We start from the raw sequence: 12561 nt of genomic DNA on the forward strand, positions 1-12561 counted from the left end.
GAGACAGAAAGCAAGATCTACTTGTTTATTGAAATCTGACAACACTAACCTCTGAGTCACAGGCTACATGAGACTTGTACTACATGGGGCAGCAGTCAAAGAATAAAAGCAGAGCAGGACGAGGCAAAGTGAGTGGGGGGGTGGGGGCAGAGAGTGGGGAGGTGGAGTGGCCAAGAGAGTTGGTTGCGGGGGCAGGGCAGAGAGCAGAGGCAGCAAGATCACCATTTATACCCCAGCGAAAAATATCACAGCTGTCAAACATCTGAAGAAAAAGTCAACTCTAATCTAAGTCATTCATCTGCTAATATTGCTTAATAAAATCTTGGCATAATCAGTAACACACACCATCATATGTCAAAATGCCTGAGTAAATTATTTCAGATCTATTGCCATTGCTTTGGTTACCTCCTTTGTTTTGGTCATAGTCTCTGCTATAATACTGGCAGCCCTAGGGTCATCAGTCACAGGAATGAAAGGACGAGCAGAAGTAGCTGAGGTAGAGGGCGTTACTGCGGATGTCGGAGTTACAGCTTCCTCTGAAGGTCCAACCTTTAAGATGTAAACAACATATTTTAAGAGTTCTGCAAAACAGTTTTGAATTACTCAAACAAAAATTGTTGACAAGTACCAAAGATTAGCAGCTGTCTGGATTTAACAGCTCAGTGCTGGACACACAAGACCATAACTTAAGAATATACTAAGAGCAAGACTAGGCAATTCAGCCCCCTCGAGCCTGCTCCACCGTTTGATATGATCAGGGCTGTTCTCATCTTGGTCCCAAGTCCACTTTCCTGTCCAGTCTCCATTACACATCACTAATTGAAAAACATAGCTATCTCCTTAAATTTACTCAACATCCACCAGGCCCTTGGGTAGTGACTTTCACAGGTTCATGACCTTAAAGTCAAGTAATTTCTCCTCATCCGTTTTCAATCTGTCACTTTTGTTCCTAAAACTACGGCCTGTTGTTCAAGATTGCACCCCATGAGGAAATACCCTTCCCAGGTCTACCTTCTCAGACTCTTTTAGCATCTTATATACCTCAATTAGATCTCATTCTTCTAAACTGCAGACAGCATATGCTCTCTCCATAAGACAAGACAAAAAACGGCTTGCCTTGAAATTATGTCAAATGTTCTTGGCTTGTTTTTATTCAAAGAGCAAGCTTGGGTGGAAAAGAGATGAGGGGGGAAAGTCAGGTGCTCACCGACAGACACCAGTCAATAAGTTAGGTCACTTCAGACAATGGCTCAATTCCACAAGAAGTTCCCTTGTCATTCTCAACTCACCCAAGACCTCAAATGTCAAACTACACATATATGTTTTAAATGTTCATTTAAAAGACCCTATTCAGCGAAATATAAACACCGAAGACTTGCGTTTGATTTCTCACCTCTCCTCTCCTGTCCTGCCAAGGACTGGGACTCTCTCTCTCTTCCCCATCGCTTGCCACTTCCGAAGCATGTTCAACAGCTGGGCTTGTAGCTGCAGAGGAGTCTACTGGTGGTACTGGAGATGAGGATGTGCATTCCACAGGTGCAATCATGCTGGCTGGCATCAAAGCTCTAACCAAAGCATCTCTACAGGGAAAAAACTAAGTCAATTAAACATGAAAGGGAAATTTTGTTTTGGACCAAACCAAATGCCTCAAAATATACTAAGAAATCTTAGACCCAAACGCTTTCTTATTTTAAAGGGAAGTATAAGGTGTTGCGTTCAAGATGGAGCTCAACTAGTCAAACTACTCAACATTGAGCAAAACTCACTATATTCATACACTACAGGTAAAATACAAATGAAAATGTAAAAAGAACTGGCTTAGCTGTAACTCTACCAAAACGCTTAACAAAATAATAGATACAGTAACTATCACTGACTAACTGGTCCAATATAGTAACATCACATTATCACACACTTGACCAAGGCAAATTTAGGAAAACAGATTGTCTCACATGCAACTCCAGTAGTCGGAAAGCACCAAGAGAAAACTCAGTGTAGCAGAGAGAAATGTACTGGAGTTTCCAACCCCTCAGGCATCTGCAATCATTGCTGAAAGCTAAAACTCCAAATCCGAGTTCTAGAACATAGAACATAGATAGAACATAGAACAGTACAGCACAGAACAGGCCCTTCAGCCCACAATGTTGTGCCGACCATTGATCCTCATGTATGCACCCTCAAATTTCTGTGACCATATGCATGTCCAGCAGTCTCTTAAATGACCCCAATGACCTTGCTTCCACAACTGCTGCTGGCAACGCATTCCATGCTCTCACAACTCTCTGCGTAAAGAACCTGCCTCTGACATCCCCTCTATACTTTCCACCAACCAGCTTAAAACTATGACCCCTCGTGCTAGCCATTTCTGCCCTGGGAAATAGTCTCTGGCTATCAACTCTATCCATGCCTCTCATTATCTTGTATACCTCAATTAGGTCACCTCTCCTCCTCCTTTTCTCCAATGAAAAGAGACCGAGCTCAGTCAACCTCTCTTCATAAGATAAGCCCTCCAGTCCAGGCAGCATCCTGGTAAACCTCCTCTGAACCCTCTCCAAAGCATCCACATCTTTCCTATAATAGGGCGCCCAGAACTGGACGCAGTATTCCAAGTGCGGTCTAACCAAAGTTTTATAGAGCTGCAACAAGATCTCACGACTCTTAAACTCAATCCCCCTGTTAATGAAAGCCAAAACACCATATGCTTTCTTAACAACCCTGTCCACTTGGGTGGCCATTTTAAGGGATCTATGTATCTGCACACCAAGATCCCTCTGTTCCTCCACGCTGCCAAGAATCCTATCCTTAATCCTGTACTCAGCTTTCAAATTCGACCTTCCAAAATGCATCACCTCGCATTTATCCAGGTTGAACTCCATCTGCCACCTCTCAGCCCATCTCTGCATCCTGTCAATGTCCCGCTGCAGCCTACAACAGCCCTCTACACTGTCAACGACACCTCCGACCTTTGTGTCGTCTGCAAACTTGCTGACCCATCCTTCAATTCCCTCGTCCAAGTCATTAATAAAAATTACAAACAGTAGAGGCCCAAGGACAGAGCCCTGTGGAACCCCACTCACCACTGACTTCCAGGCAGAATATTTTCCTTCTACTACCACTCGCTGTCTTCTGTTGGCCAGCCAATTCTGTATCCAAGCAGCTAAGTTCCCCTGTATCCCATTCCTCCTGACCTTCTGAATGAGCCTTCCATGGGGAACCTTATCAAATGCCTTACTGAAGTCCATATACACCACATCCACAGCTCGACCCTCATCAACCTTTCTAGTCACATCCTCAAAAAACTCGATAAGGTTTGTAAGGCATGACCTACCCCTCACAAAGCCGTGTTGACTGTATTTGATCAAGCCATGCTCTTCCAGATGGTCATAAATCTTATCCCTCAGAATCCTTTCTAACACCTTGCAGACGACAGACGTGAGACTTACCGGTCTATAATTGCCGGGGATTTCCCTATTTCCTTTCTTGAAGAGAGGAATTACATTTGCCTCTCTCCAGTCCTCAGGTACGACTCCAGTGGAGAGCGAGGATGCAAAGATCTTCGCAAGTGGCGAAGCAATTGCATTTCTCGCTTCCCAAAGCAGCCGAGGACAAATCTGATCCGGGCCTGGCGACTTGTCAATCTTAATGTTCTGTGGGAGCCTGGCCACATCCATTTACAGGTAATTTCCATTTTTCCAACTTTTGCAAAAAAAAAACCCAAGGCCTCACAAGCTGTTTATTTCACAAGTTTGCAACAGACAGCCCTCCATCTCAGCCTTAAAACATCTCTTCAAAGAAAAGGACAAAATACACCTCTTAAAACTATAGTATCATCACAAGTCTAGTGACTGCAGTTTGATACGTCTGGGTTTGCCAATGCATAAACCTCCACCTGTATGCTGGAGCAATTGAAAGTCACTGTCAAGGGCCTGATGAGAAAATCCAAAATAAATCACTCTTAAAAAAAAATTAGCCATTGAAATAAGAGAAACCAATGTTTTTAAAAAAGGAGAAATAAATGCTGCAGAAGAAACATGTAGATTATCATGTCAGATAAGTGCTCCAGTACCAATGGTGAACCAGGCAGGCAATTTGAATCAAGGGTGGGGAAAAGTAAAGGAATAAAGAACATATGTTAGGACACAGGATAGGGTAGGGAAAGCCAAGGCTATTGCGGTCAGACAATTCCTTAAAATTTGCATCACAGGTAAAAAGGGTGGATACAAAGGCGTTTGGAATGCTTGCCTTCATTGCTCAGACTTTTGAGTGTAGAAGTTTGCATGTCATGTTGAGGTTGTACATGGCATTAATGAGGCCTCTTCTGGAATACTGTGTGCAGTTCTGGTCGCCCTGCTACAGGAAGGATAGGGTTCAGAAAATATTTACCAGGATGTTGACGGGAATGTTAGAGAGAGGCTGGGACTTTATTCTCCGGAGTGCAGGAGATTGAGGGGTGACCTTATAGAGGTTTATAAAATGAGGGACACAGATAAGGTGAATAACAAGGGTCTTTCCCCAAAGGTGGGGGAGTTCAAAACTAGAGGGTATATTTTTAAGGTGAGAGGAGAACATTTTTAGAAGGACATGAGAGGCAACTGTTACACAGAGTGACTCATGCATGGAATGAACTGCCAGAGATAGTAGTAGATGCAGGCACAGCTACAACATTTAAAAGACATTTGGAAAAGTACACGAGTAGGAAAGGCTTGGAGAGATATGGGTCAAACGCAGGCGAGTGGGACTAGTTTAGTTTGGGAACATGGTCAGTGTGGACTAGTCGGACCAAAGGGTAAATTGGATGGGATGAGCTTTTATAAAAGGGACAATCTTATAAAATGATTGGCATGTTAAAGAATGAGTGAGGACACAGTTGGAAGTTACATCAGTAAGATAACCAGTACTTTTGAAAACAAACAAATAAATCAGGATTTAGACAGACTACTCAGCCAAACAGGAATGACCATGAATTGATGACACACTAATAAGTCAAAGAGAGTTCAGTCTGTCTCCAATCATGCATAAGGAGTAGTGGCTACTACAGGTAAAGGAGGCCTCAGTTTTTGTGGTTCAATGCACAAGGTAGTAAATCAAAGACAAAAGAAAACCCTCAGTCAACAGAATGAGAGACTTGTGCCCAGTAAAACAGTGTCATAAACTGGCATTTCAGGGCGACAGGCTGAATACCACTACTTTTACTAAGTATATTTCTTTAGTATGTGTCATGATAAACATCTGTAAACTTATGAAGCATATTTGTATCTGACATGACTAATCAAATCCAGTAAACATTAGAAAAATACCCAAAAGAACTGCGGAAGCTGTAAATCAGGAACAAAAACAAAGTTGCTGGAAAAACTCAGCAGGTCTGGCAGCATCTGTGAAGGAGAAAACAGAGTTAACGTTTTGGGTCCAGTGACCCTTCCTCAGAATCGATGGTGGCTGGGAAAACATCAGTTTACATGCAGAAAATAGGGAGGTGGGTGGGGTAAGGAATAAACAATAGGATAGAGCCCAAAAGAGAGAGAAAAACAGTTGGACAGAAGAAGTAGTTGCTAATGATCAGGCTGAGAGGGTGAACAGTTGTTAACGGGGACTGTTCATGACTAACAAAAGCGGGTGTGTAACAGCAGGCTATGTGGTAACAAGGCCTTGTGTGTGGGGGTCGGAGGCCCTAAAATTATTGAACGTAATATTGAGTCCAGAGGGCTGTAGGGTCTCCAAGCGGAAAATGAGGTGTTATTCCTCCAGCTTGCACTGGAACACTGCAGCTAGCCAGAGACACAGATGTTGGCCAGGGAGCAGGGTGGTGCATTGAAGTGGCAGACAACAGGTAGTTCAAGGTCTTTTTTGGGAGCAGAACATAGAGGTTCTGTGAAGCAATTGCCAAGTCTACGCTTAGTTTCCCCAATGTGGAGCAGACCACATTGTGAGCAGTGAATGCAGTAGGTTAGATTCTGGGAAGTGCAGGTGAAGTGTTGCTTCACCTGGAAGGTATGTTTGGACTCTTGGATACTAGGGAGGGGAGGTAAATGCGCAGGTGTTGCACCTTTGCTGGTTACGGGGGAAGGTGCCGTAGGACTGCGGGGAGGTGTTGGGGGTGAAGGAAGTGTGGACCAGGATGTCCCAGAGGGAACAGTCCCTGCAGAAGGTGGACAAGGGAGGGGAGGGCAATGTGCGTCTGTAAATGTTAGACCGATTTTGAGACAACTAGTCCATAACTGCTACTGACTTAGATCTTACAATTAAAGTTCAGCCCACAATCTTACAATGCTTTTGGCTACGTTGGAACAAGGAGTAGTGGAACCATAACAAGCAGCCCCACAGCGATGGGTGATGGCGACGGAAGGGCGGGACGGTTGACCTGCCACCACAAATGAGGAGGAGGAGGAAGAGGAGGGGGCAGAAAAGAAGAGAATGCACCATGGCTGCAATCATGGATTATACATTTGGTAGCTCATTACCTAAAAGAAAAAAGGTAACTCTTACAGAGGAAGATTTTTATTAACTATTGTATTCAAGAGCCCGAACTTAAAACATACAAGTATTTTGCTTTCATGTGCTAAAAGATTGGTTGTCTTTATTAGTTATGTTGTTGAGAATATACTCAAATCAAAAATATTCTCAATATTCTCTTAAATTGTCAAGAATAATCAGAGAATGTTTTAGGTAAAGATGTCCACCAGCTAAGATGATTACAATGCATTTGCTACCGGAATGAATTCAACTCTTTTGTTTATTTAAGAAATGGCCAGAAATATTTAACATTGATGAATCATCTAACTCGGAGCCCATATGCCAGAGATTTACTGCAAAGAGTCCAACGACCAAGCTCTGGTGGCAGTAACAGCATTTTTAAACAAACATTTCAACAGAGATCCAGGCAGTCAAGGATAAATGAGGTGATGAGATTTCTTTTTGTTTTGAGCCAGTAATAACGCAAATACATCTTGTTCATTTTTTATTACAAAATATTTATTGCAACAACTACATTTTCATTTGTGTCACTGATCTGGTCATCAAAAACTAGGACAAAACAGTTGCCAGGCTGTGGATCTTACTATCATGAGTATTAAAAGAAACATATCTTTTGCTTAGCTGCACAATCAGCAATCTCCAACTTATTCTTATTAAAGGTCCACAAATCATTTAAGTAAGCAGAAATACTCAATTCTAAAGTTGTTACCTAAACATGGGCTCTTGTAGGGCAGCAAATCATGCCTTATGTTTGGTTCAGGAGACTTGGGGTCAAATTCCACCTGCCCAAAGTGTGTGTAATAACATCTTTGAACAGATTGATTTGAAATGCTTTTTTAAAAACAGAAGTTCTTACCTAGAATACATGATCTGCAGAGCTGTCAGCACATGGGACAATGCCTGTTGCTTGGCGAGGTTCCCATCCAAAGAAAGTAGAATTTTTGCTAAAGAGGGGCGATTGGGTTTAGAATTGCATGAGCCACTGATTTTGTTGCTGATGGTCGAGGAATCTAGATCTGACTGGACACCTATAGGGAAGTACATGAATGAAATTACAAATCCATCATGTTTTCTCAAACAAAAATTCTTCCTGCAGCAATATAAGTATTTTGGGGGCTGTTGTTAATCTATTCAAATGTATGAGCAATGAAGAAAATTGTGACAGCAAACAAATCTTAAAGAACGATGCACATATAAAAAAAAAACTATTCATCAGATTGAAAAATTGCACAAATCCTACAATTATGGAAGAGGGCAGCTTAATACCAAAACACTACAGGCTTCATGAGTACACAACGAAATTTTGAATAATTTTAAATGTGTACAACATAAACATCCAGCTATGAAAAAGTACAAGCGCACAAATGCACTTGAATGCTGCACATATTTATTCTTGGGAAATATGCTCAATTCTAAAATGCCACTTATTCTTCTTACAGAAACTACTAGTATTCGGAAAACTTTAGCAAATATACCAACTAAATAGTTATCAAGGCACAATTAATAAAGTTACCCAAGTATGAAGCGCCCAAGGGGTCCCTAGCAGTTTGAAACAGGACCGGTTCATGCACAGAAGGCGTTGCCACATCCACTGTTGTCCACGCTATACTGTGTGAAGACCCACAAGCAACACGGGTGATTTTCTGTCCTTCTAGACCTTGTACAAGGGTAGGCTTCCTGTTTACTGTTGTGGTTCCATTTCCTTGCTGCCCATGGTCATTATCACCCCAAGCATAAACCTAAGAATGTTATATTAGGAAAGAAGGATTGGATTTAAAATCAAGAATCTGGAACATCATATTTGGTACATAATGAAGTTCCATATTAGTGCACAGAAAAACTTTGCTTAAAGACACTGAAAACCCTTTTGAGCTGTCATGAACCTGTCAACTTGAACATTAGTAGAACTGACTACGAAAGCACTGGATTAAATAAATATGTTGAAAAACTTTATAAAAGGAGTTGCAGTTTCCACTTGATGGCCTGTGAAAAATAGCAATTAAAAATTACAAGAAAATGAACAGGTCAAACCATCTTGAAATTTCAGATATTCTATTTTCAAGAGATGGGATAATTTCTACAAGGAACAAAAACAAAGTAGTTAGAAAAGCTAGGCAGGCCTGGCAGCATCTGTTAAGGAAGAAAAAAGTTAATATTTCAGGTCCGGTGACCCGAGTTCTGAGAGTCACTGGACCTGAAACGTTAACTCTATTTTCCCTTCACAGATACTGCTAGACCTGCTGAGCTTTTCCAACAACTTTGTTTTTGTTCCTGAATCACAGCATCCACAGTTCTTTTGGTTTTAATTTCAACAAGGGTCTTGTTTGTAAAAACAGCATTTTGTTCCCTTGCCTTGCACAAGTTTTAACTAGGATGCTAATGATTACCCATGTGTTAAACAAAGGTATTCACTCACTTGTCCTGTATCAGAGACAGCAAGACAGTGCAATGCACCGACAGCCACATGAATAATCTTTTTCCCACGTAGGCCTTCCACCACCTGTGGCTTCCGAACATGAACATCAGTACCATGGCCGAGTCTGAAGTAGTCACCTTTGCCCCTGCGGACAAGAAAAGTTAAAAGTGATACAATTTCATTTCATATGTATTATGATCATACACGCTTTCATTGAGAATGTTCAACAAATGTGCTTTTGAATATTTTCATAAGAAATTCAGTTTTCACTACAAATCTCTTCCCATACAAGTTCTATGCCTGTCATTTACAGGTGTAAACTCTTGGCGCAAATTTCTGTACAGTATCAGGGCATCTAGCCCAAGTTTCTGATAGCAAGATCAAATCTTTTGATAATTTTAGAACTTTGGAACAAGTAATGGAGGGCTCACAGCATACAACTCTGGCCTCCAGAAGTTTGAAATTCCCATATAAATCCATAGGACTCCCTGTGCAGTCCCAAGACTTAACAGAAAATTTAAGTCAATGGTCTACTTAACATGACAATCAATTATTTGGACCACAAAGTACTTTTCAAAATTACAACTTACCAGGTCCATACTACACCAGGTTTCGTAAGTGCCAAGGAGAACTGTGCACCACACTCAATCTGGCAAACGCCTTGACCATTGAGTCTTTCAATATTTTGGGGAACATTGCAACCTTCACTTCCTCCACGACCCAGCTTTCCAAAGTCACCATCACCCCAGGAAAATACCAGTCCTGCAGAACAAAATACCAATAGACTAAGTGCACTGTAGGCAATAAAAGGCTTTATAGCCATAAATAGCAATATTGTCCCTACCTTCATCAGTTAATGCCAGTGTTTGTGCATCTCGACTTCCACATGCTACCTGGATGACTCTGTGCCCCAGAAGAACCTTCACCTAGTTAAGTGAATATGATACAATTTTTAGATCAATTTTACCACCATGTTATGATGTTGTATTAGACTATTGTGACTAAAATAAAATGTTGCATAAACAGAAAATGGCCACAATATTCAGTAGGTTAGCCCACATCTCTACATAGAGTAGATGAATCAGGCACTGACCACCACCTGAATTCTTTTTAACTTGGTGAAATATGTTTTCATCCAATCAAACCACTGCCTCCATTAATTCTAGTTTCCTAACCACTGGGCAGAAAACAAGACATTTCCTTAGGAAAAAATTTATATCAGCTATACAAGTCTGTTGGTGCACGAAAAATTTTCTAAACTTTATTGAGCCAACCGAGGAACAGCAACCTTAAACTTTTGTTTCCTATATGCAACATACAAAATATCATTAACTATTTAATTCAGAAAATTGTGCAGTTACCAATTTTGGTCTCAGCTGTGTTGTGTTGTCTCCATGTCCAAGTCTGCCATATTCGCCAAGACCCCATGTGTACAGTTCACCACTGGAAGTTATGGCAGCACTGTGAGAACTCCCACAAGCAATATCTCGAATACGCTTGGTTTTCAATGCCTCAATCAGTCTTGGTTTATCGCAATTCCTGTACATTTTTTTTTCAGGAAAGGAAAAAAAAAAGAACATTCTTGTTGAGACAAATCCTGTGAAAACCTGGAGGTACACGAAATACTTTAAAGGAATTTATGCAATTTCTGAGATAACATGCAATGGGCACATTTCTGAAGAAGGGTCCTGACCCAAAACGTCAACTTTCCTGCTCCTCTGATATTGCCTGGCCCGCTGTGCTCTTCCAGCTCCATACTGTCATCTCTGCATCAGCAGTTCTTGCTATCTCTTAGGCTATTTTTGATATTTCTTTAAAATCGAAAAACCAATTTTCTACATGTTTAATATGAAGTACTACATAGTAGAATCGGATGGCGCATTCGTATATCATTACTGATTGAACTGGTAGTAATAAGTCTTAGCTTCATTTTCACATTGGACAGTGGATTTTGTGTCAAGTAGTTTGCATATATGAGCTTCGTATCAAAACTCTTGACTTGTAACTTATTTTGTAATTTTAGTTTTTTCAAGAATTCAAATCATAAATTGTTTCTTAATTAGGCTTATTTCCATTTGTAATATTCATTTGAGCTGGCATTCCCATTGATGTACCTTTTTAGATTTCTTCAAGCATCGCTGAGTAATGGAAACACTTCATGACCCTCGTGCCCCAGAACTGAATGTTGTGGGCACTTTTGATATTTCTATGACTGACACAGAATTTGGTGCAAAGGCCAAAACTGGCTCACTCCAATGTCATTCTGAACCACAACTCTAGATTCCGACTTCATCACAACTATAATTGCAGCACTGACAGAAAGCAAAGGAAATTTGACATAGTTGGGTATATACACTCTTACATGTTCACCAATCTAAACATTATAATCTAAAAAGAAACAAGCTCCTAATGCTAGCTCCAACAGTCATTTGGACTAAGAGGAAAGTACATATTGAAGGGGAGGTCATTTCTCACAGGAGACAAAGAATTCAACTCAAAGTAAACACCAACAGAAGTTAGAGCTACAACCAGTCACAACAGTGAAATGGGCAGAGACAATGTAAACAAAGTTAAGTGCAAGGACAACTACCTAACCAGGAAATGAGAGATGAGTCAGGTAAGGAACAGTAATACAAAATAGCAAAAACACCAAATAAAATTGGTGAATACTTCCTAATGAATGCACAAAGGCCGACTGCCATCGTGGGACAAAAGTTAACCTTAAAAATTCTATTCTTTAAAAACAAGCAATTAATTTAGCAGAAAAATACAGGAAAACAATGTTGCTTTTAAAAGCAACTTACATTCTGCTGAAGTGTCCAAGCTTCCCATCATCTCCTTCACCCCAGGAAAACACCTTTCCATCAACGGTTAAAGCCATTGCATGACGACCACCTGCAATGCAAAGTGAAATATAAATATAGTTATGAACTACTAGCCAATGCTTTAAAAAGAAATTTGATTACATACCTGAATGCACAGCTACTTTCTTTACAACATAATTGCTAAGAGCTGAGATCTGCCGGGGGATGGGTATTGTCCCACTGGATAGTCCAAGCCCAAGTCTTCCATTAGTAGCTTCACCACAAGCATAGACTTTTCCCTCAGCAGTAACTGCAATGCAAAACTCAAAGTGAGCCATGCGTATAAACTTTTTGCCTTGTCAGAAGCGTTTCAAAGCTTAAAACATTTTAAAGTATCATTTATATAGAAAGGAAATTAGGTGAAATTGAAAATGTTGAACAATTAGGCATTATTTAAAGAGATGATAGAGGAATGCAAGAAACTGTCCCTCTGAAAGCGTTCTCCTGAGTAAATGCATTTTCTCGTGACTGAGCCATTTGGATCAGAAAGCAACATGTTTGATCCATGACATGTAGTCAGTCATAGAAATATCAAAAGTGCCCACAACATTCAGTTCTGGGGCACGAGGGTCATGAAGTGTTTCCATTACTCAGCGATGCTTGAAGAAATCTAAAAAGGTACATCAATGGGAATGCCAGCTCAAATGAATATTACAAATGGAAATAAGCCTAATTAAGAAACAATTTATGATTTGAATTCTTGAAAAAACTAAAATTACAAAATAAGTTACAAGTCAAGAGTTTTGATACGAAGCTCATATATGCAAACTACTTGACACAAATGACGATTGAGTGATTGATGTATTTATT

The 12561-nt window shown here is 40.5% G+C and overlaps 1 protein-coding gene across 9 annotated transcripts in view; it reads right to left on the bottom strand.

Annotated features, from left to right (window-relative positions):
- Nucleotides 1-12561, bottom strand: part of herc2 (HECT and RLD domain containing E3 ubiquitin protein ligase 2) — a 218449-nt gene that overhangs the window by 58894 nt on the left and 146994 nt on the right. For all 9 annotated transcript variants that reach the window (XM_059646786.1, XM_048532268.2, XM_048532264.2 and 6 more), the window contains 10 exons: nt 11858-12001; nt 11692-11782; nt 10249-10426; nt 9732-9813; nt 9478-9649; nt 8888-9032; nt 7985-8210; nt 7328-7499; nt 1394-1580; nt 406-549 (listed from right to left, as the gene is read on the bottom strand). In XM_059646786.1, the coding sequence (XP_059502769.1) occupies nt 406-549; nt 1394-1580; nt 7328-7499; nt 7985-8210; nt 8888-9032; nt 9478-9649; nt 9732-9813; nt 10249-10426; nt 11692-11782; nt 11858-12001 (1541 nt within the window). The remainder of the gene's footprint in view (nt 1-405; nt 550-1393; nt 1581-7327; nt 7500-7984; nt 8211-8887; nt 9033-9477; nt 9650-9731; nt 9814-10248; nt 10427-11691; nt 11783-11857; nt 12002-12561) is intronic.

The sequence above is a fragment of the Stegostoma tigrinum genome, chromosome 6 (assembly GCF_030684315.1).
Source record: "Stegostoma tigrinum isolate sSteTig4 chromosome 6, sSteTig4.hap1, whole genome shotgun sequence".
NCBI classification, from domain to species: Eukaryota; Metazoa; Chordata; class Chondrichthyes; order Orectolobiformes; family Stegostomatidae; genus Stegostoma; species Stegostoma tigrinum.